Here is a 26,593-nt window from a genome sequence, read left to right as displayed (position 1 = left end):
TTTTGTTTGCAGGTAAAAATATCTGATGGCTTACTTTCCCAGCAGGCCCATGAGGTATCCGGGTGTGTTGGGGTCGAGACGGAGAGGAGGGACGATGACGTGTGCAGCAGCGTGAGCCCAGTCCTGGTGGTAATACTGCATGCCATTCAGCACAGCATGAGCCACTGTGGACTCTGCGTGAACCACCTTACCTGAAGCAGGAGAAGGAGAATCATCCGTAACAAACGCCTCCATACCACCATTACCGTCATTAATAACCACGGTTTATATGTCACCTTGCATCTTGGCAGCAGCGATCATGTCTCCAGCAGACATACTGGACACGTTCACCAGGTAGATGGGACAGCGAGCCTGTAATCACAAGATCATTGTTTGATTAACTGATGACATGCAGACACCTCGGGGCAGACAGGATATTAAATCAGGTTTTATTTACCCTGTTGGCGATGGTGACAGCTCTGTGGGTCGCCTCAGACTCCAGCTGTAGGCGAAGTCAGAATGAGGAGATTCAGATTAGGCTTTTTATTCAGTTTGATGGTCGAGGTTGATTTCAATGATGAAACATAACAATAAAAGCTAATTCTGATATGACTTGATCTTATAAATCAGACAGCTGCTGCTCGAGTCCTCACTAACACCAAGAAAGTGGATCACATCAGTCCAGTTCTGAGGTCTTTATACTGGCTCCCTGTTTGCCAGATGATAGACTTTAAAATACTCCTGTTGGTTTACAAAGCCAAATGTATCAATGCTCTTCTAATCCTGTATGAGCCATCAAGACCACTAAGGCCATCTGGATCATTCACTTTATTGAATTTTTATTTTTAAAATCTTAAAATCTTTTTTTTTTAAACTTATTTTTTTCCCCAATTTTATTTTGTGTTGTTGTATTTTGATTGAATTTTTGTTTTTAAATCCTAAAATCTTTTTTTTAACTTATTTTTTTCCCTGATTTAATTTTGTGCTATTGTATTTTGATTGATTTTTTATTTTTAAATCTTAAAATCTTTTTTTTTTTTAATTCTTTCTTCCCCCAATTTTACTTCGTATTATTATATCTTGAGTTAATTTTAATTCATATATCTTAAAATCTTTTTTTTAGTCTTCTTTTCCTTTCCCTATTTTTTTTTTTTTTTGTATCTTAAGTGAATTTATTTTTTTTTCTTTTAATATGTTTACTCTGTAAAGCACTTCGAATTGCCTTGCTGAAATGTGGTATATAAATAAACTTGCTTTGTTTAACCTTATTAATAAATAACTAAAAGGTACAGAATTGGTTTGAATATTGCAAAAAAAAAGGCAAGCAAACCAAAATCTGAATCCAAACTTACCTCCTCTGGTCGGCTGATCTCGATACCCTCAGGTCCAGTGATGCCCAGATCCAGAGCCTCTTTGGCACTCTGTCATCACAAACACACAGAAACACTTTAAAACAAGTTTGTGATTGTTTCTTTAATAGACAGTTGGCAGCAGATCTAAAAATGTTTTGATAAAAGTGGCTCTAAAAGTGTTGGTGCACCTCTGCCACCAGCTCTCCGTTCTCAGCCTGCACGCGTGCGATGGCACCGATGTCCTTGCAGGTTTGCAGCGCTTGGTAGAGCTCACAGTCCCTCAGCATCATCAGGTCTTTATAGGCCATGTACATCTGAAAGGAGTTCACTCCGTGCTCCCTCACCAGGGTCTCCATCTCGTTACGCACCTGACGGCAGGTCAAAGGTCAAAGGTCAAGCTTACAGTTATGACTAACAGTGCATCGCTTTGAGGAGCGAGACAGTTTGGGTTCATGCTGGCAGAGGCAGACTCAGCGCATAATCCACAGAGAGCGTTGGCATGAGGATAAGACAAATGGTGTGTGTGTGTGTGTGTGTGTGTGTGTGTCTGTGTGTGTTTTAGCTATATGGGGCGTGAAATGAGCTTGGAGAGCAGCCAGAGTGATATCACATTGCGTTCACATCATTGGTGAAGACACAGTCCTACAGAGTCACTCAGCACATAGAGTAATCACTTTAAACACAGCCGGTCTATATTCTCATTAAACTAAACTGAACGGGTTTTAATGTACATAATATAAGAGCACACTGTAGTCTTACTGAAACCACGCTGAGGCAAATTTAAAATAAAGAGAGATACTTAATGTATTTACATGATTTACAGGCCGTTAGACTTTAGAGCTGACTTTATGCAGCATCTTTGAACCATGGTGTTATCAGGAATGATAAGGGTCATGGTGCAGGAACAGAAAACCCAGGTTCACACTGGAGAAAAAATTCTTGTTAAGCGTTTTTGTCTTATTTTGAGTAGAAAATGTCTTTTTAGACTTAATATGAGCCACATTCACCTGACCAGCCCAGAAACATTTTTCAAGTTATTTAAAGACATCATTCTAGTTCAAAGCGAATTTTCGAGCACATTTATCTTGTTCCATTGGCAGATTATTTTGTTACTTGTTCAAAGAAATCCAGACCTCATTTTAGTCTTTTAACGACTTAAAATAAGACATTTTTTCTGGGCTGACCTGTCAAATGTGGCTCATATCGAGTATAAAAAGACAAATTTACATAAAATAAGACAAAAAACACCTCACACGATTTCAGTTTTTTTGCAGTGTAGTGGAGACTTTACCTTCAGATTTTATAAATTAATCATGGAAATCAATCAGAATATTCAAAATACAAAAATTAGAGCAGTCATTTATCGTCAGGACATTAAGTAACTCAAAGTCTTTGTGATTAGCTGGATAAAATGCGACATTTGAAAGCATAATACAAGGATCTGGGCTTTAAGGCTGAGTGTTTTACATTTTCTGATATCTAAAAGTAGATTTTTGAAACTTTCTGCAAATTACAAACCTCTTAAACTTTTGCAGCCCATTGTAGAGCCGATGCTATGATCTGAATGGATAGAGCGACCATCATTTTTGCATATAAAATCTGGGGAGTTAACACTTTAGTAATGTGTTTCCAACATGTTCCAGAAATCCAGTATGAAGCGTAATTTCCAAAAACACAACGATCCAGACCAGGGTTGTTCACACAGCTTCCTACTTAGAATAATATGTGTAGAATTTGTATTGTTTTTATGGTTTCTTGCACTTTTTTATCAATTTAATTTATCTATTCATCTAGTGACAGTCTATATATTTTATTAAATTTTGGGATATAAGGGTTATAGTGATGTACAGCAAAAGTCTTATTAAAAAACGACACTAAAGCATGTAAAAATGTAAAGGTATGCGCTGGCAGAGTTGGTATGGTAGGTCACTAAGGGTTAAAAGTCTTGGACTGATAGAATACTAAATGAGACTCATTAAGACATTTAGAAACTGGAAACACAGGCTGGCATTTAAATCCGTAAGATACTCAACCACTGTTTATGACTAATGCCTGGTTTTCATTACCAAAGTCATAAACATTGTTTAAATTATGTTTTTGTGTTCAAAGAAGCCCAAACAGTCAGATTTTACACTGATCTGAATGTATGCACAGATTTACCTACATCCAACAGATATGAAAGCCTGAGGCTGAATGAGCCATGTTGACTCATATGATCTTACTAATGTGCCCACTGAGCATGTGTGTTAACCTACTTTGTGTAAGGTTTAATCTAGGTCAACACACATTTCACCCATATATGAAAAATGGTTTGGCTGCTTTGTTTTTCATGAAGGATAAATGCTTCAGTAGAGGTAATGCTGATGGGTTTGTTGCTATGCTGTTTTAGCACATCGCTCTTCCCATTGGTCAAATGCTGAGGGTCCAGCAGGTGAAACGTTGAGAAAGCACTGAGCTGAAATGTGGATATTATTACATTAAAACTTTAATGTGAGCATTTCTCTTCTTCTCTTACCATCGGTCCCCACCAGGTCACCCCGACGTGCAGAGCGTAGTCGCAGCACGCCTTGGCATCAGCCAGAGCTCGGCACTTCTCGTAGGCGTCCAGCAGGGAGCAGTGTTGGTCAGGCAGGACCAGACCCATCACCATGGTGGTACCACCCATCAGGGCCGCCTGGGTGAGGAGAGGTGAGGAGGGAAGGAAGGAAGGAAGAAAGGAGGAGATGGATGGGCACAGAAAAAAAAAAAACAGATTGAGAAGAGAACAATGATCCTACTGTGGATCTCAGAGACAGTTTGTTTGGGTGACAGTGAGTTACAGTCTTTTCTGATGAACTGTTTCATCATGGTACAATAGTCTGCTCGCAACAAACAATAAACAAACAAATATTTGAAAAGTTACAAGGAAAGAAAAGTGGGATGAGAGGATCATTTTTTAAAAATCTGGTACGTACAACCCTCTAAAAATAAAATAATACGTGACATGGCTCTTTTGACTGTGCAGCAAAGGCACTTTAGTGTCGTCATGACAACAGATACTGCTCAGTCGCATGTCCACACCCTCCTCCTCCTCCTCCTCTTCTTCTTTTTCCACGTCCACAGCAACCCATTCACTCATCTTCACAGAGATACAGCGCTAGATGACACATCGCTGAATTCAACATGACCCTCATTTTCCTGTTAGCGTGGCGTTGCTCCTGCAGACGGGGCGTGCCGGCTCCACCGCCCAATCAGAGATCACATGTCAGATATCACCATAGTAACCAGAGGGAATCATCTGCAGCGTCAGCACCGTACCCTTCTTCATATACATGTGTATGTATGAAGAACATGTAGTGTCATTGATCACTGTCAGTGTGCCTGTGTGTGCGTGTCACAGGACAGGAGCACAGCTGGGGATTGAGGGATTTGCGCTGTCCGTCCACTTGGCTTTAATTGAAATTTACTGCCACTGCAACGCTCCCAAAAAAAGGAAGAGGGTGTGAGCAGAGAGGAAGGGAGAGGCAGAGGGAGAGAAAGAGCCGAAGGGATAAGAACGGGTTATTTCTTTGCTGCCCAGCCATGTGAAAATGCAGGATTTTCATCAGTACGGCGGATGCAGAGGCCTGTAGCAGAGCTGGATTTAAGAGTCTGCAGAATCTGTCACCCTGTGCTGTTTTCTCTTTTAGTGTCTGTGCCCCCAGCAAAAACACAATCACTCTATTAACTACAAACCTGCTTAAACGCATCAAACCATCATGGTCAGGCTCTGATCGTCTGCTCTATGTGATGGGCGTGTTCTGTTCTGATCTGATGAAACCGTCTGAAACTGGTGCTGGTGAGCAGAGCTACACCCTCATCCCAGACCACAAAGAAACCAGAATCATCAGAGCTGCTGGGAGCCAATCGGAAGAGAAGAAACACATTTCATCCGTAAAAACCTCAGTTATTATTCCTCTAGGAGCAACTTAAACTCATCATCACAGCTTTATGAGCAGGCTAGGTGTAAGATTTTGGCTCTATGTAGAAAAATAAAAAGAAATAGATCATGCTACATGCAAAGAAAGGAAACTCAATTAAATTTAGTAACAGATATTACAATCCACGCTATTTTTAAAATTCTGAATTTTTGAAATATATCATTTTTAGACAGAAGTGTGGTGCTACAAATTAGTAAATCTAGATTTTGAGTATTAAATAGTGGCTTATAACCTGGACCAAGACTCAAACTCCTACAGTGAAAATGTGGAGGGAGAAGATAATTATAAGAGCAGGATGTGAAAACATGTTCAAACGACTGCTCTCAAAAAATGATGTGATTGGGGAATGGTGGGACAGATTTTTTTCATATAGAGGGATTATCAGTTTACGTCATCATAAAGATGCGCATGCAACTTGACCGTATTCAGACCAGTTAAACACTAAATTCAGCCTGTTATCAGCATAAAAATGTACAGTTGTTCTGTGGTCAGTTTTTAGAAACAATACTATACAACAGAGGCAACGTCTATCAAGTTTGGACCGTCACAGAGCAACTGGTGTTTTGGAGTTAATAGCGACCATGCTAACTGGTGACTCTCAGGCGACAGCATCATAGACTGTATAAAACATGGACGTAGTCTCGGCTGTTTCTGAAACGGAAAATGAAGCACATCGTCTATAGCGACCATACTGGTAGTGGCAAGGGCTTCGCCTACAGCCATAAGGCGCCTCTCGGTCACGTGACCTTCAGCCGTGCCTCTTATTGGGGGAGCTCACGATCTCAATATCCTCCGAACAGCTGAGTTACAAAAAAATTCACCCCGTACAGTGGGTGCAAATAATGAAATAAGCGACTCAGACAGGAGACGTTTTTTGAACCAGGCTGTAAATAGGTTCATTTCTGCTTTGAAAACAGCTTTTTTGGCTTGGTGTGTTTGTGACTTCGACTACTTCTGGAGTCAGCCTCAAGCGAACACTCCAGAAACAGCAGATTTTAGGACTTCAGCATTGTCTCATGTTCTCAGAGGTTTCCGCTTGGCATCGAGTGACAGTTGTGTGTTTAAATTGCTCTCTGGGTAAGAGAGAGAGATTTCTCCGCTAAAACGTCTGTCCACCTAATATCTGTCCACTCACTGCTATTTCACAAACCTGGGAGCCGTTTACAATCAGTAAAACTGCTGAAAAAAATGTGTTTTTTTTGGTGGTTAACTCCTCCACATCAGTTGAAAACACATTATACTCCCCAGTGCTTCTCTACCCAAGTTGGGGGCCCTCCCGGCGTTGTTGATAAACAAATAATCCCTCCATAGTTACTCGTTTTATTTGATTATGTCATAGTTCATATTATTTGTGTTGTCTTTTTGTGAAGACAAAAGGGAAATTCAATAAAATTAGAATGAAAATAGATACGTTATTGCGATCGTCAACACCTTGTTTACTGACTTTATAGGCACATACTGGTTACGTGCCAATATTGTTTGCAGCTACAATAACCAACACACTCCTATTTATGACACACTCACACAAAACCTGATTTATGCACATGATTTAAATGCTCCTTCCATCACATTAATCTGAATGATTTCAACATTGTATCCTAAATTTGGATTCAAAATAAAAAAAAGTCAATTGTTGTGTTGACATGAATGTTAAAATGTGGGGTGTAATGTTGGTTATCGTCGTCTTGATGCATTTAATCGTACAAATCTTCTTAAAGCCACAGTGAACCCAACAGACTGCCCCTCCTCCTTTATGTGTCTCTTCAAAGGTATCACTAACCACTGACAGCTCAAATGAAGTGGATGTTGACACATAAACCCCAAAGAGTGCTTTTGACATGAAAGCCCCACATCATTAAAGACCCCCGACCCCTGCTGTGAAGATTATCCCCTGAAAAGAAAGTCCAACAGACGGACAGACGGAGGAAAAGAGGGGGAGTGAGAGGAGGAAGAGTAAAATGTACATCTGTCTGTTAGTGTGGGGCTGCTTTTTAGTATCAATGTGTGACTGTCAACAATTAAAGCTCTGATTTAAACATCTGGAAGAATTCAACTGTTTTCTAGACATGACTTAAAGAGACATGCACACTGCACTCTGTTGATTATTGATGGATAATTTGAGCAATATGTTCAAAAATGAACTGTCTCCTGATTGATTTTCTTAAGTATTACTTCTATATCTTAAGAGTTTCATCATGTTATATAAGAGGAAAAACACTTCAGTGTAATCTTTCATATCAATGTTTCATTGAAAAAATTGCAGATTATTTAGTAGAACTTAAAAAAACATGAGGTACAGCTATGAAACAAAGGAAATGTAAGAATTCAGATAATTTCAGACTCATTTAATGAATTAGAAATTAAAAAAAAGTTAACAATAATATCACTATTATCAATATCACTATCGATATTATGATTACCAGTAGAAATACAAAATTCCTGTCATTACTGTTATTTTTATCTTTCTTAGTTTTTTTTTCTGCAGTAGTTTTTGCCATAATGTTTAAGTTACTGCCACAACTATCACTGCCATCCCCACTTCACATACTCTATCTATAACATTGTCTTGTATTGTTGCCCAGTAAATAAATGAATAATAAAAATAAATTATTAATACTAAAAATAAATATTATTAATAATAATAATAATAATAATAATAATAATAATAGTTATATTAATAATAATAATAAATAAAAAATAAATGATTATAAATAATAACAATAATAATAATCATTTGAATGACAAAAATAAAAATATAACAAAAATAAACAAATTAACAATAATAAATTAATTAACAATAATAAATTAATAAAATAATAAATAAATAAATAAACAAATAAGTAAGGAAAAAAACCTGGGGATTCAATTTGTAGCACATAGACATACATAAAGGAAAAATCATGTTTATCTAGCACCGATGCAAATCTTTATCAACCATTTAAAGGTCTTTTTTTTTCTTATCTTCTATCTTGTTTTTTTTTACAGGGTTTACAATTGAGATTGACTCTCTTACTGTAAACCAAATCCTACAGAGGAACTGATGAAGCAAAAAAATCTGAATAAAATGCACAAAAAATAGCACAAAGAGCTACATTTCTTCTATGCACAGAAGTACCAGGGGGGACTGAGTGTGAGTGTGACATGAGTGATGTGAAAGGATGAGAGGAGCTCTGCTGCGGCTGCAGCTGGACTTCAAGACGAGCTATCAGTGTCAGGTAGATTACTGCTGCAGCTCTCTGATCAGCCTGTATCAGCTCCTCTCACACTGCACATTACAGCTGTGCACTTCACCTTCTTTCATCCCCGACACGTCTTCCTCATCCCCCTCCTGCTCACCCACTCCTCCCCATGCTTCGACGGCTTGCAGAAACATTAGGAGAATCCCTGCAGTGCCTGCTGGGAAGGACTGAAGTGGTCTGATTACATTTTAGCTGACTGTTTTAATCTGATGTGATCCAGAGCGATGCATCTGAAATCATAGTTTGATGGATTTACTCTGACATAGATATGATTTAAGATCCTCTGTGCATTTCTGTGGATTATGTTTACAGACGTCGGTATTTGAGTATCTACAAGTTAACCAAAGTATATTCAGAGTGGCCTCCTTCTGCAGGCTGGTGTGGGTCTGATCTGGGTGTGAAGAAGAGGACACACTGAGAGAGGAAGAAGAGGAGGAAGCAAAGCCTTAGACAGAGGGATGAAGGGGAGGGGCCAGGATGGGAGGAAATAGTTTTGGGGTTCATCGCTATTTCACACAAGCTGTTGTCGAGGTAATGCCGTTACCACAGAGACGACAAAATACTTCCATCACCCCCTCCACATACACACACTCGGATTTCCACACTAAGAGCGGGGGTTAGTTGCCATGGCAGCAGGGTCAGTGGGTAGGGGTTTGCAGTTGGGGGTTGCTGGGGTAAAGCTGGCATACAGACGTTTCAACCCTCCCCGCCCCCAAATTCCTCTCAGCCCCCTCGGCTGGCATTTTAATCAGCCTCAGACTTAATTTCCCTCTTATGGCACAGACGAGGGACTATAACAAAAACACTCTGAAAGTGAAAGCAAACGTCTCCTTTGACAGGCGCTGTGACAACGAAGAGCAAACAACCAAATGTCTCTCTGGGATTAATAAAGTAATTTTGAAAAAAAATTATGTATTGATTAAAAATGCAAAGATCCCTTTGGTGTCAATGGTATTAAAACAATAAACAGCATCAGAAAAATATTTTAAAACCAAATCAGAAATCTACACTGATATATAAAATATCAGTCTATGTGACCTACACTGTAGCTTTAAATGTTTTGGCTTTACTTTTGAGGGGTTGTCATGTCATCCATCTTTTAAAGTGGGATGTATCTCTGCATAAGACGCCGCCCTGTTGGTTGTCTCTTTTTCGTCATTTTTGCATTTGGAGTGGATCATTACTTTGTATGGTTCATTTGTTGGTCATGGACATCAAACTGGTTTTGTCTTCTGTGATATTTTTCCTATTTTTGCTCCTGTGTTTGTCTGGAGATCCTACATGTAACCATGGCTGCATTGTTTACATGTGAAATCAGCTGTTAGCAGCCTGTAGCATGTCAGTGCTAACTGGTGCTAGGCCAGATGTTTCCCTACAAAGTGAGGAGAAGGAGGTGAGGACAATGCGCTGGTTCTCAGGTGTGAGCTAAGAAGTGACGACATGTAAGATCTATCTCCAATAAGATGGACGAGCTAGCTGTGCTAACCCAGCAACAGAGGGAATACCAGAAGGCAGAGTAGCATCATGCTATTCACAGACATGGCTAACAGAGCTAACACCAGACACCAATGCCTCATTGGAAGAGCTTCACCTGCTGTGAGCAGACAGGATCCAGGAGACAGAGACTGAACAGACTGCTGAAGAAGCTCAGTCCTGGACCCTGTGGAGGTGGAGGCTGGCTGACTGGACAATGATGGACAAGCTGTCAGCATCTTTTTTCTTATGGACTTTTTTGCACTTTCTTTACGCTTTCTTACTTTTGTTTTCTTGAATGTTGCTGTGACTCCTCCTGAATTTCCCCTCGGGGGGCCCAGAGGAAAAAGGATGAATTAATAAAAAAATCACCTGTAATCCAAGATGGAACATTGGCCTTTACTGCTCTGTATGTGTTAAATCTCTGCTCAAACAGCGGATCACTTGTGCACAGCAACCACCACACCCCGACACCCTGTCGACAGCTTTGAGTTAACCCCCAGAGTTATAAAAATATGTCAGACAACCTAAACAAACAGCTAACAACTGACACTGAGTGCAACAATTACACTCCCTCTTTTGATTTTTCAAGTCACCTAATTAACGAATCCTCCTCTCTGCTCGGAGTCTCAGAGGATCAGAGGAAACACGCAGAGTATTCATTAGAAATGATCTGTTAAAGCCGGTACAAATGATGTCTGAGCAGCTGAGTGGAAAAAGAGGAGAGCGCTCTCAACGAGAGGCGTGTGACAGCTGTTTGGGTTTGCTTCCTATAGGAGTGGGGTGAGAACACATGTGCTCATTAGTCCTGATGAAGGTTCGTAGCTGAAAACAGGGTGAAGAGCCGAGTGTTGAGAGTGAGAAAGTCCATGTTTGACAGCTGAGTCTGGATGCTAGACGTGTGTAATCACAGGCATGCTGACGAGTGTGTGTGTGTGTGTGTGTGTGTGTGTGTGTGTGTGTGTGTGTGTGTGTGTGTTTACCTTGGTCCCACTGTAGAAGTCATCCTGGATGCTGGCGTTCATGAAAGTCTGCTGCAGATGCACGCTGGTGTCTATTCCGCCCGGCAACACCAGCTTTCCAGAGGCGTCAATCACCTTAGCGCCACCTGGGATCATCAGCTCCTTTCCAACCTGCCACAAAGATTAAAAACACACACATCACTCACTTTTAATCTACATGACATGAGATTTCTTTTATGGTCTTTAATAAACTTTTAAGGAGTACATTTTCCCTGATAAGTCAGATGATTTTGTAATAGCTAAAGTGTTACAGACAGGAAACGGCTCAGCTTTCCAGGGTTCTGACTGAAACACACCCTCTTCCCTTTAACCAGCGCTGATTTCCATGACAACAGTCATTGAGCTAATTATAGAGTTCACTATCATCATCAAAAAGCCCCTGGGTTCACTGAGTGTATTGTTCTTTCAGTGAAATGAGTCACGATAACAGCCGGAGACACACAGCTCTGAGCGTAAACGACAGACTGAGTGAGATTTAAAGAGGGAGAAAGTTCAGAAAACATGACAGGTGTCAGGTTTTACCTGCTGGATGATTCCATTCTCAATGTAGACGTCCGCTTCCTGCGTGAAGTCATCGTTGACCACCTTCCCTCCCTTGATGAGGATGCGCATCGACCCCATGTTGGCAGACACTGTCCTACAAAAAGGAACCAAAAGGACAAACATTAGGACCAATTTACTGTTTGTTAACAGTTACATTTGAGCGAATCTTGGCAACAGAAGGAGTACAATGTGAAGGTACATGGGGGTGTTAACTATCAAAAATCTCATTCTTTACCTAAATAACTCCAATTTGATGGTTGGTAAATGACTCACAGGTTCGTGAGAAACCAGTGAGTGGATGGAAAACATCAACAAGTGGACAGATGTTTTCAGGGGACAAATGCAGAGAACCACACAAGTCATTGGATGTTTGCTGAAACTAACCAGACTGTGCAACAAAAAGACACAAACTTGTGTCACTAAACTAGAAACCCTCCCAAAACAAAAAAAAGATATATCACAGCTTCACTTTGAACACAAAATCCTCTGTAGTGAGTCCATGTTAGGTCATAACCTTAGCCCCAAAACAACTTTTTTATTTAATACACAAAGTAAAAACTGGATTTAGAATATCAGCAGTTAAAATTAAATCTTTGCGGTCAACCTGATTATCTGAGGTTGGATAAAGAAGGCACATTTAATAACAGCTGCAGACGTCGCTGGTGTTTTAGTGTAAAGTGTGACCTTGTTAACTTGTGGCTCTCAAGCCTTGTACAGACGTAACCGGGTAGTTTCAAAAACTAATAACCCTCTGTCATTCAGCTGTGACATTTGAGAACCAAAACTCTGTTTCCGAAACCATAATTTTCCAAAAACTTCACTTTGGAGACAGTTTTCAGAAAACATTGTTTTTAGTGATGTAAAACTGTGGTTTAGACAGGCCTAAATGTATAAACATATACGCAGTTTCCCAAATACCCGGCTACATGTGGACATGGCCTTTGCTGACTATAAATGACACTTTCGGCTGAGAGTCACCAGTTAGCGAGGTCACTCTTTGCTCTAAAACACCGGTAGGTCTGTAATGATCAGAACTGGATAGAAGTTAACTCCATGGTGTAGTATCATTTCTGTCAACTGACCACAAATCAACCAGACATTTTCCTTCTTCTGACAGCTTTAATCTTGAAATTAAAGAATCATAACTTGTCTGAATGAATGGAGCTACACGCCGCTTCCATTGCCACATTTTATTAACACATCAACTGCAAATTAGTCTATAATAAATCATACTTTAAATAAACTGTTCAGTTGCTAATATGTCGTGTTTCTTTAGACTGCAGTTATCCAAACCACCAAAGAAGAGTCACTGACAAATAAGCCGTTTGGCATTGGCAGAGAAGATTTGGCAAATATACTAAACACATGTTCCTTTACTTTCTGTGCTAAGTTTAGCATCTTTAGTCATATTAAAAGCTTTGAATTATAATGTTGACAATATAAGAGGTTTTAAGTTCAGCACAAGCTGCTACTGGCTAAAATGTTGGTGAGAAATGACCAAGAAACAGCTGATTCATGACTAATCTGGCGTAAATACAGAAATGTATTAGCGTTAATCTTGTTGCAAAATGTTTATATTTTGTTTGTTTTATTGGTTGTTTTTAGAAATAAAAAATAATGGAGTGTTCATTTCAACGATGTATTGTGGTTTTAGTTAATGTCTTGTGAGAGATTGGGGAAGATTTTCTTCTTTCTGCTCCTTTTCATTCACATTTGAGATAATTTTTTTGCATTGTTTGTTTTTTTTTTATGACAGAATGAAATAAAGTCCAACCAACTAACTAGATAAGTGAACACCTTCCAGGACCTAACTAAGACTGCCTCTGTATCTTGTTTGCATAAAATGCATATAGTTAAAAGGAAACTCAAGAAAACTCATTCACAATCCAGGAGGAGGATTTTCTTTGTTCCAGAAACCCGGCTTTGCGCCTCCAGTCAGCTGCAGGAACCTGGCATTTCTTCACGTCTTTTTCTTTGTACTTCCTCTGCCAAGAAGAATGAATGCCATAAAGGTTAACAGCATCCTGGGTGCTGCTGTAGCGCCTTGGAAAACAAAGTACCAAGTCTCTAATGATGCCTTTCCGTCTGGGTTTAACAGCATTACGTGGGTATAGAAAACACCAAATCTCTGACGTCGTCACCAGGACATAAGCAGGTTATTTTCTATAATTAATCTACAGTTACATCAGTCTGCTTCGTCTGTGTTTGTGCTGAGTTACAGTTACAGTGTCTGACACACAGTCTGTCTTCCTTCTCCAGGGACAGAAAACTTCCTGCAAGCTTAAAGTGTGTCAGCTCAGCCTCTGAATTATTGAGAGGTGAGCAGATGATCTATAATTTAAAAATCTATTACAGTATCAGCAAGAATATGACGGATCGCCAGAGTTCTGCAAAGACCGGTGGAAAGTAGAGTCTTGTAATGGTTTTATCTGCTAACTTGGCAGCTAACGAAGCTATTTTAGATGCTTAGTGGAGACAGACAGAAGCAAAAGACATGGGCTTATCATATTTCATATGTCAGTTAATTGTCTGTTTTAACAACTTTAACATTTCCCATACATTCTATGTATTATTGTTATTTATTAGTCTTTGTAAATTCAGTTACAAATGCTACTTATGTTAGTTTTGACAATTATTTTAAAAATATGGGTCCAATTAACCTGATTTCATGTCTTTCTACTGTACAGTTTGTTGTACTTTTCAAAATAAAAGCGTGGTGGCATCTGAAAGCACTTCTTGTCTCCACCCCCTCCTCCAGTTAAGATAATTATTACCTCTGGCGATGGTAATTTCAGGTTGTGCTGGTAACACTTCATCACACACGCAGTTTTTGTGACTGGAAAATGTTCATAGAGTCTGAGTCAATGGAGCTTCCTTATGCTCTATGTTTTAAAGATTTACACATTACTACTGCAGTTATAAAGCTTAGAGTTTTGCTGTAAGGATCTGAAATAAGATTTTTTTTTGTTACAGGGTATATGCTGATATCCTGAGGTTAAATTCAATACCTTTTTAAGACTTTTTAAAAAACCTTTCAAAAAGTCTTACGACCTTATCGCGACGATAAGCTGTTGTTAGCAACAATCTTTGGCAGTTGTAGTTTGCATTTTAACATAAATCAGGTAAACTGAGAAGGAATACAGCTTAAAGGAATAAATGAAACTTAAAGCAGGTTGATTGACATTCACATTCTCACAAAAAGCAACAGCAGTTATTCAAGGCCAACTTTCAGAAAAAAACAAACAAGAATTAAATTTCATCATTGTCAAAATTTAGGACATGTGCTTAAGATTGTGTTATTTGCTTTCTATCAGTGTTACATACGGACAGCTCCAAAACTACTGTACAAACGGAATTTGTTGTTACATTAGCCTACGGATATGTTGGGCTGCTAGCACTACATATAGCTGGAGCCTCACAAAATTACAACTTTGCTTGTTGTCATGTCTCAAACAACAGCGCTACATAACTGTATTGGTAAATACCTAATCTCGTCGCATTGTATCCAGCAAAAGGTGATTTGAACAAAGAAAATTTGTTGCAAAACAACTGAGATCAGGGGAAGTTTTCTCTAAATCGTAGGAATCCAAGATCCCAGGTCATCAAAAGTCTGAGAAATGTTCTCAGGAGGCTTGAGAAACTCTTATGATCTAGAGAGAAATATTTTGAGATGCTAAAGCTTTTTCTAGATCCTCACGCTGGTCTGTGATGAGTGTGACGAGCAAAATGATCGTCCAATCACTAGGTGTGGTTATTTTTGAAGGTTCAGACACTGAAAACATTTTCCAACCAGATGGACTATTTCTGTGGCAGATATTTGGCACTGTCTGTCTTTTGAGTCAAAGCTTGAACACCAATAAAATGTAATACCTCATAACATTAGAGTTAAGACTTTGTAATACTTTTTAAGGGCCTTAATTTTCCCACAACTGATTTATCAACTTTTAATACTTTTTAAGACCCCGCGGACACCCTGTGTTAGGACATGAATACTACACAAAGATATGAAGCCTTAAATGTTTTAATTTAATTCTGAAAATCATACAGATGGGTGGATCCCTACTTTAAAACTTCAAAATCCGACATGAAATACATCTTTTCTCACTCTGTGTATTTGTCAACAATGTCAAAGTCTCGGATGATTATTAAAAACGGCAGCTGGAGCAGGTCTAATAGGATCCACAAACTGGGCCTTCCTCTACAAACACGCCTCTGTGTGTACGTGTGTATTCTGCATGGATGACTGTATGCAATGTGTTTGATGGCGGGACACAATGGCCTCCCAGTCACACAGAATCAACTCAAAGGGATGGAGGAGAATGGAGGAGAATGGAGGAGAAGGGGAGCGACGGAATAATGAGGAGAGGAAAGATCTGGAGCCTGAAATGTGTACAGCAACCAATCAGAAGAGCTGGAGGATGAAAGAGGAATAACTCTGTTGAAGGAGCGCAAGGTTTTAGGTTTCATGTTGGTCAACTTTCTCTTTCAGGAACTGAAAACAAACCAAATCTCCTCTGAATGCCTCACAAATGAGCAGCCCTTCATGTTTTCTGCTCTCTGTATGTAGGCCAGTTTATTGTGAGGCATACCATGAGCCGACAGTCAGAGAAATGGGTCAGACTCCAGTTCATCAGAGAAAACATGGGGGGGAAAATGAGGAATGAAGAGCCCAAAAAAGAGAGATGAAGAGATGAAGGGGTTGATTGTGTGAAGATGACAGATAAAGTGACCGTGGTGAACGTGGTGGTGGAGGCTGGTGGGGGTTGCAGTATGGGAAGCAGTGCCCTAAAGGCCTGGCAGCCTGAATAAAAGACTGGTTTCCCAGGAGATGGAAACTGGAGTGCCTTAGTAAAAAAGGCCTGCACACACACACACACACACACAAACACAAAAACAAAGACACACACCAACAATTCCATAGCTCAGGATGGTGAAGCATACTAAAACACCAGCTCTGGTTTGGTTTTCAAGTTCAGGAACAGGAAAAGCTGCAGAAATTCAGTGAAGAAACTTTCCTCTTACCTTTAATTTATTTGTTCAAATCAAAGCTGAACCCAAATGACCTTTGACCTCTACTTAAACTGCTCTTATCAGGAGTAGTAATTTAAAAATACCATCACTTCTTTTGGGCCAAAAACCATAATCAACCAAAAATTGTATATTTCGGAGTCCATAATAAACAAATTTCAGTATTTATGTTTTTTATTATTGTACCCTGGTCTCTTTTGTTTGACTGTTTTTTACAGCTGCATTGAAATGGTGTAAAATTATTATAGTTTGTGGTTATATAAAAGTTTATTATTGTTAAAAAAAAAAAAAAAGGAAAAATTCAGCTCTGACAAACTAACATCTCATAACGTCTCAGTAAACTATGTTTGGTTTGTATATATGCGAGACCACTGATGTCTTTAAATGAATATTTAGCAGGATTTTAAAATGAGTTTCATGAACATCAAAAGTTGAAAAAAAAACACATTAGAAGAAACAATAAAAGTTTAAAACCATAGATTGGTGCAGAAACATTGTTCAGAATGAAGAGTAAGAAATAATTTTAACAATTGTTATTCTACATCGAAAACGACGACACTCTGTAACTCCATTTTTTGTGTCTCATTTGGTTAATTTTGTTTTTGTTTTGGGTGTATAAATGGATGTATGCGTGTGTGTTTACACATATGTGCGTGTATATATCAAAAATATTCTTGAACTAGTTTTGTTTTGATGTATTATTTATTGACTGTCTGGTTGAATGTTTTTTGATAACCCTGTATTTGGGTAAGGGGTGTCTTTTGTCCCTGACTGTCCCACGAATTTGTTGTTTTTCATGTTTTTCTCTCTAACAGAATAGATAATACTTAAAAAAGTAGACTTTGTTAAAAAAAGGAAAGAATTTTGAGCAAGTGTTTTGAATTCTAAATAGTCTTGAAAATCCTGATCCTGATCCTGCCACAAAAACTGCCTGACAGGTTTTCCCCATATCGCCCCCTAATGGAGAACATTTTCCTTTAAGAGTTTGCTGATGTTTATGTAGCATGAGACTCTGTAGAAAGCTTAAGGCTGTGTTATTCTTCCCGCTGGAAATGAGATAAATGAGATCCGAGGCTTTTATGCTTTTTAACCCCCTGCGCAGAAGGGTGTCCCCTCCCAAACTGCAGGGGGCGGTGTATCGCAAACGTACGTCTACTAGAGTACTTAATGAGAGTTGAAGAAGTTTGCCTTTGTTTACAACACATTCAAATATCTGTCCTGGAGATTTTTCCAGGTTCTTTTAACTCAGGGATGTCAAACTTGGGCCATAGAGGGCCAAGAGGCTGCAGGTTTTCTTTCCAACCAAAAGCTCCACCAGCTGATTCTACTGATTACCTCACCTTCAAGTAGAGAGCAGGGACTAGTCAGTGAAACCAGCTGGTTTGTCTTGTCCACGCGTCTCCATCCCACAGGTTAGAAATTTTCAAGTGTGGGAGGAAATTTTCAGCGTAAAAAGGACTTTGGGAAGGGGCGTGGATGCGAAAATGACGTCATATGTCCGCATGAAGCTGCACGGACCCTGTGGACGCATAAAGCATAAATCAGCCTCTACCACTGATCATCTGATATCAAGAGACACCTGGGGGACAGGTGAGGTTTGATTCCACAAGTCTGTGATAATGGAACAAGGATGTTTGACGACACGCAGTGACTCGTGTTTCAAGGAGCTACGAAAAGGTTTATGTGCAGCACAAAATCGTACAGAAGGGAATTGTTCCTCCAAGCTGATCGATCATGTTATTCTTTGACTGTAGACGGCACTGGTCATAAAACACACTGACACAGTCCAGACGTCTGCTCACAAAGAATCCTGAATAAAACTGACAGCTGACTGTAAACTGTGGAGGTTTTAAAGCGATTTACAGGAAGATAAAGTTTTAAGTTTGAGTTTCATCCAACAGAGTGTTTTGTTGGCATTGAATCCTGAAGTTGTCAGAGGAGTAACAGACAATTACAGACCCAACCCTGCTCCTGGCAAAGACAAAAGACAACAAATGCTTTGGGTGACGTCAATCAATCACATCCGTTTACTTCACATGATGCATCCATCGCTAAATATGTTTGTTTATGTTCCTCAGTTTGGATTCAGTCGTCACACAGGGCAGCTTTTTCTAACGTCTGCTTAAATCTACGCTCTCTGTTTGTAAACCGCTCTCCAGTCACCTCCTTGCACACACTGTGTGCGTGGGAGAAGAAATGCTGACTAAACAGACCTCTGCAGTGGACAGTGGGAGCTTTGTGTGTCTGCGAGGACTGTAAAGCCAGAGGAAATTAAAGTCGACTTATATCTTTCACATTCTGGACAGTGACACCTTTAATACAGTGAGCACAGTCAGCCCTTCAGCTGATAACGAGAAACAGAAACCCAATAACAGACTCTGCTGCTCTGTCAGCTGCTGACCTCTCACTGGAGTTTTAGTGCATCGAGTTGAGTGTAAATTATTAATCACCAACACCGTCTGACTAACTGTGAATCTGCAAGTTCACACATCCAACATCATGCTGCTTCTCTTTCACGTAATGTTGTTTTACCGTTGAATAATGTGGGGCAGCTAGAAGAGATGTGATGTGACATGAGGTGAATAGAGTGAAGATATAGAACATGGGAGGTGTTGGGACATGACAGGATACTATAAGACGGGATGCCGCGTGATACCACGTGATGACGTGACCTTATGTGAGGTGATGTGAGGAGCTGGCATTCAGTTTTTGTATCAGCTGCTGGCTTGGGCTCTTGTACCAAGCAACACTACGAGGAAATGTGTCCATGAAGGCAAAGGAAGCCTTGGTGGGCTTGACCTATCCTTGGATTTCACAAGCACAGATGTTGAATCTCAAATGGCTAAAAAAAACTCAAAATGTCGCTATTTTGTTTTTGAATAAAAACACTTTGAATTATTATCTTTAAAGAGGGGGTACTGTGTTTTTTTAAAGGGGACATATGTCCCCTTTGTGCTCTGATTGGTCAGTTCTATCAGAGGGGCGGAGGGGGTAGAGCCAGGGGGCGGTTTTTGCAGCATGGCAGTATTTACAAAATCGCCATATTGGATGGGGCAGACCGAGCGAGTTTGCTGTTTGCCAAAACTTCACCGTAAGGCATTGATAGCACTAATAAAATGGCAGAGTGTAGGATACGTCCTTTTGTATTGGACCCCGAGTCAGACCCGGACGGTTCTGCAGCTCAGGAGGAAGAAAATTCACCTGGACACAGATCATCTCAGGACGCTTCAGTGTGGTGAGTCAAACTGGTACTGTAACATGTATAGTTTATACGTGGAAATATAGGCAGACTTCACCAATAAACTATTTCTCTAACAGGGCTCCATCCTGCTCCTTCACTTTTCTCTGTCTGTTTTATCCATCATGCTGAAAGTGTAGTCTAAAGATCGCCTCTACCGTCAGTTCCTCACTATGTTAGCACTCAGTCAAGTTAGCCAGAGCTAGTAGGGAGTTGTATTTATACTCTGCTCTTGGTGGGAGTATCCCTCGGTGGTGGTTGTGTGACTAACTGACATCACAGAGGAGGAGCTGCTTTATCAGATTACTCCAATAAAAAGAAAGGATCCTCGTGTCGTCACGAAGGTCGAAATCTCGCAGCCAAATGGCAATGACCTATTTTCAGAGGCATCAAATCTCGTTCTAGGATATCAGAAAAAATACAATATCTCATTTTTTGAAAATTCAGGGGGTGAAAGGTCTTGTTTTCAACTTTATTATTTTATATGTAAGTATTGAATCACGGATCAGCATGATATGTCCCCTTTAAGGAAGCACTCACCAGAGCAGGTAGGCACCTGTATCCACCCTGGAGTGGTCCCAGTGGGTTTTTAGTAGTTTGGCATGAGTTTGGCTACAGTGGGAGTAGTAGTATCCACTGTTAAAGCTAATTAGTTTGTGTTTAGCCCTATGTGTAACTGTTGCGGCAAGCGCCCGTCCTGTCAGCTGGTTCGTGTGCATGTTAATTGCTCAGCTGTGTCGAATCAAGCAGGAGGAAAGGAGACAGTAAATGTAAGCATGTCAGATCAATTCGGGTTTCTCATCAAGCTATCTACTGAGCTGTGTGTGGACCAAAATCCAAGAGCTGAACGGACAGCCAATAAGATCACACTTATTTCTTTTGTGGATACAGCGAGGCACTTGTTGTCGTGGTGAGGCACTGTGGCGTGGGGGAGAAATGTTTGTGATTGTGTTGGATCCATGGCCGCTAGTGAGGAAATTAGAGAAAGTGATCATTTTTCCGCCTGAAAGGTCAAACTGAATGTTTCACTGTTCAACAGAAACTCAGCTGTCTCAGCACAGTCGGTCTTCTCTGGCTCCACGACGCTTCGGTAGCTGAGCAGCTAGCTGACGTGAGAGGGGTAGTGCGGAAGGACGAGGTGGGACCATGGGCATGACGGTGCGAAGCGAGGGAGATGGATTGGATGGACTCGCATACCATGCGCGGTTCGGATAGGTCAACTAGTATGCAGCTTTGCAGCGGATATGCTGAATGGATTTTTCTGGTTCTTTTTGGTCTTTATATTGTGTAGATTGGACCATACGACCATAACAGCCCTATAACCGGTATTATTAAGATGTACAAAGCTTCCAAATCGTAGACCATAGCTTTAAGGCTCCCCACTCCACAAACCCCCTTCCTTCTAATTGACCAGCCCTTTGGAGGCCTGACAGGGGCAGAGCTAAGCACAGACTTTGGTGTTTGAGGCCCACACTACCAACTCCAACCAGGAAGGAGATCATTATGCGATGACATCATCATTTCAGCAGGTATTGAGAAGATGTCGTTAAGTTCATGTGCCATTATTTCTTTTTTTTGTTTGTTTTAAAGAATAGCCTGTTTAGAGCAGTTAATAGACAGATCCTGGGATTTTTAAAAAATATGAAAACGTAGCGGTTTGAGCATTTGCACAAATTTTAATATGGGCATCCTGCAATGTTACTGTATACCCATGTTTAAAATCTGGGAAAACATGATACCCCCTCTTTAATGTCAAATTAGGCAACAGAGGCAGGGCTTTGTGATGGCATTTGTGAAGATGCATCCTTCGCAGCCTCCTCTAATCCTTGATTGCAAATCTTCACAAAACTTAAAATAAAGCAGAAAATATAAAAAAGGAATTATGGGATTTATGAGTCTTAATGTAGTCACAGATCTTTCTTCATCTCGATTTTTGGTACCGGTTTGTGTGTCCTCAGTAGCTCTTTCAAGAAATGTGACCTCTACAAGTTACTATTTTTGAACTTTTTACGACAGGCTTCTTCAGTGCAGGTGTACAGTGTGTGTGTGTGTGTGTGTGTGTGTGTGAGAGTGAGTGTGTGTGTGTGCTCACTTTCTGCTGTGTCATAGTGGGAGAGACACACACACTCACACAGACAAACAGTGACACACCAGGCTGCATTTCTCACTCACCCTGTGCCCAGTTTTAGCACAAACACACACACTAACACAAACACACTTACACTTTCTATATATGAGTATACTACAGCTACACATCCACACAATCACTTCAAACACACAAACACATGTTATGATGTCAGAGGACACACCCAGCTTCTCCCCTCACGGCATGCAGATATTTTTAATTGGGAGGTTGTTAATTAATAACAGATAAGGAGCAGAAAGCAGATTAAGCTCAGACTTTATCCCAGTGTCATCTCACCCCACACATGCTGAAGTTTTAGGTACAGACTGTCTGCTTTATGAATAATATTTCACCAGAGGAAGCAAATGTTTCTCAGGCTGTGGTTTTTCTTTCATTAGAGGATGCCTCAGAGAAATTAATCCATAAGGATTTCCTGAAGACGCTGATCAGGGAAGCCCTTTGATCTGCATGCTTTGCCTTTAGCTACTTAGCAATTCACTGTTCCTAAAGGGCCTTTAGTGAACCATGTTTCTACATTTGAATAACTGGTGGCACAGTAGACAACGGACTAATTAACGAAGACTTAAGAATAAAAGAAGACACAAGTAAGTATTTACAGAATATACACAAAATCTAAACTGCAAGTCCAAATTTTAATTAATTTTGTTCATAATAAGAAAAACTGAAATTTGAGCAGTTTTCAAGCCATTAAAGGGATAGTTCAGTTTTTTTGAAGTGGGGTTGTATGAGCTCTATGTGACCACTAAGGACATTAGATACAGTAGAAAGTTGTCTCCTCTCCCTCAGTAAGACACAAACTTTAATCGATGGTGACGAGGAAATAGACGCTAACAGGGAGAGACTGTACCAAATTCAAAGGCTATTTTCTCTGCCTACAAGAACTAAAACCAAAAAGTAATACCACAGTTTAAGAGTACGATACATAAAATATTTATTAAGTGCATTAAGTCTTCGGAAATATAAACATTTATCCGGACCTAACTAACTGGTCATGTGTCCTTCCGCGCAGACATACTACAAAATAAGTCATAAAAGTATGCATGTTTAATGCTGATATTGTATCGGATTAATATCGGTATCAGCCGATACTCAATGCTGCAGTATCGGTATCGTATCGGAAGTGAAAATGTAATATCGGGACATCCCTAGTCGCAAGGAGGAAAATAAATATTCAGGGATATGTTTGGAGTCAAAGCTTGAACACCAATAAAATTTAATAACTCATAATACTACGATTAAGACTTTTTAATACTTTTTAGGACCCTGCAGACACCCTGAAGAAAAATATGATAATCATGTCAGTATATTAAAAGTAAGAGGATATGAGTCAAGCAGAACTATAGTTAGGCTGATCTGTACAAGTGCTTTACGGCAGTTACCATAGAGACGCCTTAGTTTAAAGACTTTGATACAACACAATTCTTTCCTAAGTAAGAGGAAAGCGTTTTGGCGAACATAGGTTTAATAAGATGAATTAAAATCATAAATACGGCTCTAAACTTTCAATCAAAAACCAGATACCAGAATAAAACCCTAAGTTAAAACACCATGAAGAGTAAAACTAAAAAAGGAACTACAAAAATGTCTAAATCTTCTGTTAGAGGAAGAAAAGCTGCCAAACTACATCTACACCCCCCGTCCTGCACGTTCAGGAGCAGTTTGAAAAGTGACACAGTGGCTGCTGACGTCTCCACACGTCTGTTTGTCGGCCGCTCAGAGCTTCATGTGTGGCAGACAAATGTACGTCCGTGTGTGTTGATGCGTGCCGTAAGTGAGAAGAAGGGAGGAGACAGCTGCTGACTCTTTGTCGATCTGTGGGGAGAGGGGACGGCGTGCACCAGTCTGCAGGAGTCAATATGTGTGTGTGTGTGTGTGTGTGTGTGAGAGAGGAAATGTGTGTGTTGATGTGGAGCTATTTAAAAAGCCAGAACAAACGTGCATCAGAGCACTTTATGGCTGATTGGAGATAAAAATAGATATCAGCACACACACTGACACACACACTGGGTGAGGCTGGGAGAGCTGAGGGTGCTACTGGAGGTTCATGGATGAATAAGTCATTAGTGAATCATACACAGATAAACAGACAATAACAACAGCGCTCCTATAACTAACTAGGCCATCAGCGGAAGGATCAGGGGCACCTCTCCCCTCCACCTCTCCACCTCTCTGCGTGACATCTGATCACAGGGACATTTTATACACCTCAGACTACAGACAAGGTTTTATTAATTCATCTGCGTCTCGTCTTACTCTTCACTCTCGTTGGATAATGGAAGACGTTATTGAGGGCGGTTGTTTTGTTTAAGTCGTTTTTGTTAGGTTTGACCTTTGACCTTTCCTCTCAGACACAGACACGGCTTTGAAAACACAAACTTTATAACTCTTCTGGGAATATACCAATTTGACTCTAATAAGCAAACTGTTTAAATGTCTTTATCTGAGTTAAACAGTTTCTTAAAACACAGTAACACAGGTTACAAAAAATTATCCAGCAGAATAAAAAGGCTCTGGATTCAAATTTTTCTGAGTTTGGACCACACTGGCAGATATTTGCCCACACCAAACCGTTACAATTCAAAACTTTAAAATTCGGTTTCTAACATAGATAGTAATAAAAAGTAGAGTACTAAAGTTTTAATAAAGTTTGATCATAAGAGTAAAGCAAATTTGTAATTATATATTGTTATGAGTAGTGGAATGACGATCAACTGAAAATATCAATGCATTGATGCCAACGTTGGGACCAGTATTGATCATTACTTGGGTGATGAGATTGACACTTAAGTTTCGGTTTCTCTTCTCTACATGTGCTTCTCTCAATCGCTCATGTGCTCATAGCTACAGATAGATAGATAGATAGATAGATAGATAGATAGATAGATAGATAGATAGATAGATAGATAGATAGATAGATAGATAGATAGATAGATAGATAGATAGATGGGAAGGTAGGTAGGTAGGACGGTCAGTTATTTGGTCCGTCAGTAGATAGACATGTAGGTAATTAGGTTTGACAGTTGGTCAGTCGGTCAGTTGGTCAGTCAATAGATAGATAAACGGGTGGGTAGGTTGGTAGGAGAGTAGAAAGGTGCGTAGGTTGGTCTGTAGGTAGAAGGGTTGGTTGGTCAGTTGGTCAGTCGGTCAGTCGCTCAGTCTGTTGGTCGATAGATAGATAGATAGATAGATAGATAGATAGATAGATAGATAGATAGATAGATAGATGGATAGATAGATAGATAGATAGATAGATAGATAGATGGATAGATGGATGGATGGATGGATGGATGGATGGATAGATAGATAGATAGATAGATAGATAGATAGATAGATAGATAGATAGATAGATAGATAGATAGATAGATAGATAGATTGATTGATTGATTGATAGATTCATAGATAGATAGATAGATAGATAGATAGATAGATGGATAGATAGATGGCTCTTGGTCTCTTCTGCAGTAAAAACAGAAATTTGTCTTTGACACCGAGTAAGAATTTAAACACACTTTAGAACACTAAATCTCACTTTGAAAACTGGAAATGTATTGATTTTCATTTTATGTCAATTTGTTTCTGTGTGAGAACATGTTTTTTGTAAGACCACGTGTGATGTGGCTCTTAGTAGTACAATAGTAATTTTTGTGGCTCTTGGTCTCTGACTTGTTGGCCACCCCTGTTCTAACAAATTGAAATACACAAACCTAAGTAAAATTAATGACTCAGCATATTTATTTACACATCATTAGACAATCTAAGGTGAATATTGTGCTTTTGGGAAAAAAAACAACATGCTCAGCCTCCCAAAAGACATATAAACCCTTCCATGCTCTATTTAATTTTAGAACTATGTGACAACAGTCTGACATTGATGAAGTCCCACGGGGTGGTTGCACAGTTTTTGGACTTCTGATGAAGGCAGTTATTAACTAAATACAGATTTCAGGCCAAGACTCTTTCTTTCCAGAGCATTTTTTATAGAGTAGAGTCTGAGTGATTGGAATTGACTTTTGTGAGCTTGAATATAAGATATCTGTGCAGCCAAAAAGAGCTAAATGTACCTTATATGACAGCTGATGGCTTCCAAGATTGCCTGTTAACACAGCACTGGATAATACTCCTCATTCTGATGAGGGTTGGATCATTTTTAGTACATTTTTACAATATTATAACTATTGATAATCATTATGGTTTAATCTGGTGATTCATTTTTATTTTTTTAGGTTAGCACCTGATTTAATCTACTCCTGGACGCTGCACCACTGATAAAATCCAAATGGATTCACCCTCCGTGGGATATACCATGTGCAGGCAGGCACATTACATCATCCGATAAGGATTCTTCCTAATATATTCAATTCATGAGAGCTTGACTAAGAACCCCACTCCAAGCCTCTCTAAGGATGCTTCAACTAGACCTCAAACCCCCCTGATCCACAGGACTGCATGCAAAGACCCCAAAGACCCCCATCCTGAACAGTGGATCAGATCACCTGTTCAATTCACATTATGTTCCCAGGGACACACACACACACACTCAAACACACACAGCAGCAGCAGCAAATCGGTTTGTGCATATAAAGGCTTCAGATCCCCCCCACCATCACACTCATC

At 39.8% G+C, this 26,593-nt stretch overlaps 1 protein-coding gene across 1 annotated transcript in view; it reads right to left on the bottom strand.

Moving 5' to 3' along the window:
- The window catches only part of LOC141801974 (dihydropyrimidinase-related protein 5-like), a 31,506-nt gene that overhangs the window by 4,151 nt on the left and 762 nt on the right, over window positions 1–26,593 (bottom strand). Inside the window, exons 2-9 of the mRNA XM_074685339.1 lie at window positions 11,547–11,661; window positions 10,986–11,135; window positions 3,847–4,005; window positions 1,520–1,699; window positions 1,332–1,400; window positions 437–481; window positions 276–351; window positions 35–191 (exon numbers count right to left, since the gene is read on the bottom strand). Of these exons, the coding sequence (XP_074541440.1) occupies window positions 35–191; window positions 276–351; window positions 437–481; window positions 1,332–1,400; window positions 1,520–1,699; window positions 3,847–4,005; window positions 10,986–11,135; window positions 11,547–11,645 (935 nt within the window). The 5' untranslated portion in view covers window positions 11,646–11,661. The remainder of the gene's footprint in view (window positions 1–34; window positions 192–275; window positions 352–436; window positions 482–1,331; window positions 1,401–1,519; window positions 1,700–3,846; window positions 4,006–10,985; window positions 11,136–11,546; window positions 11,662–26,593) is intronic.

This window comes from Halichoeres trimaculatus, unplaced genomic scaffold (assembly GCF_033239565.1).
Source record: "Halichoeres trimaculatus isolate MK-OKI-2021-1 unplaced genomic scaffold, fHalTri1.1 fHalTri1_scaffold_13, whole genome shotgun sequence".
NCBI lineage: Eukaryota > Metazoa > Chordata > Actinopteri > Labriformes > Labridae > Halichoeres > Halichoeres trimaculatus.
Note: the sequence above shows the minus strand (reverse complement) of the source record. Positions and strands in the feature narration are given on the sequence as shown.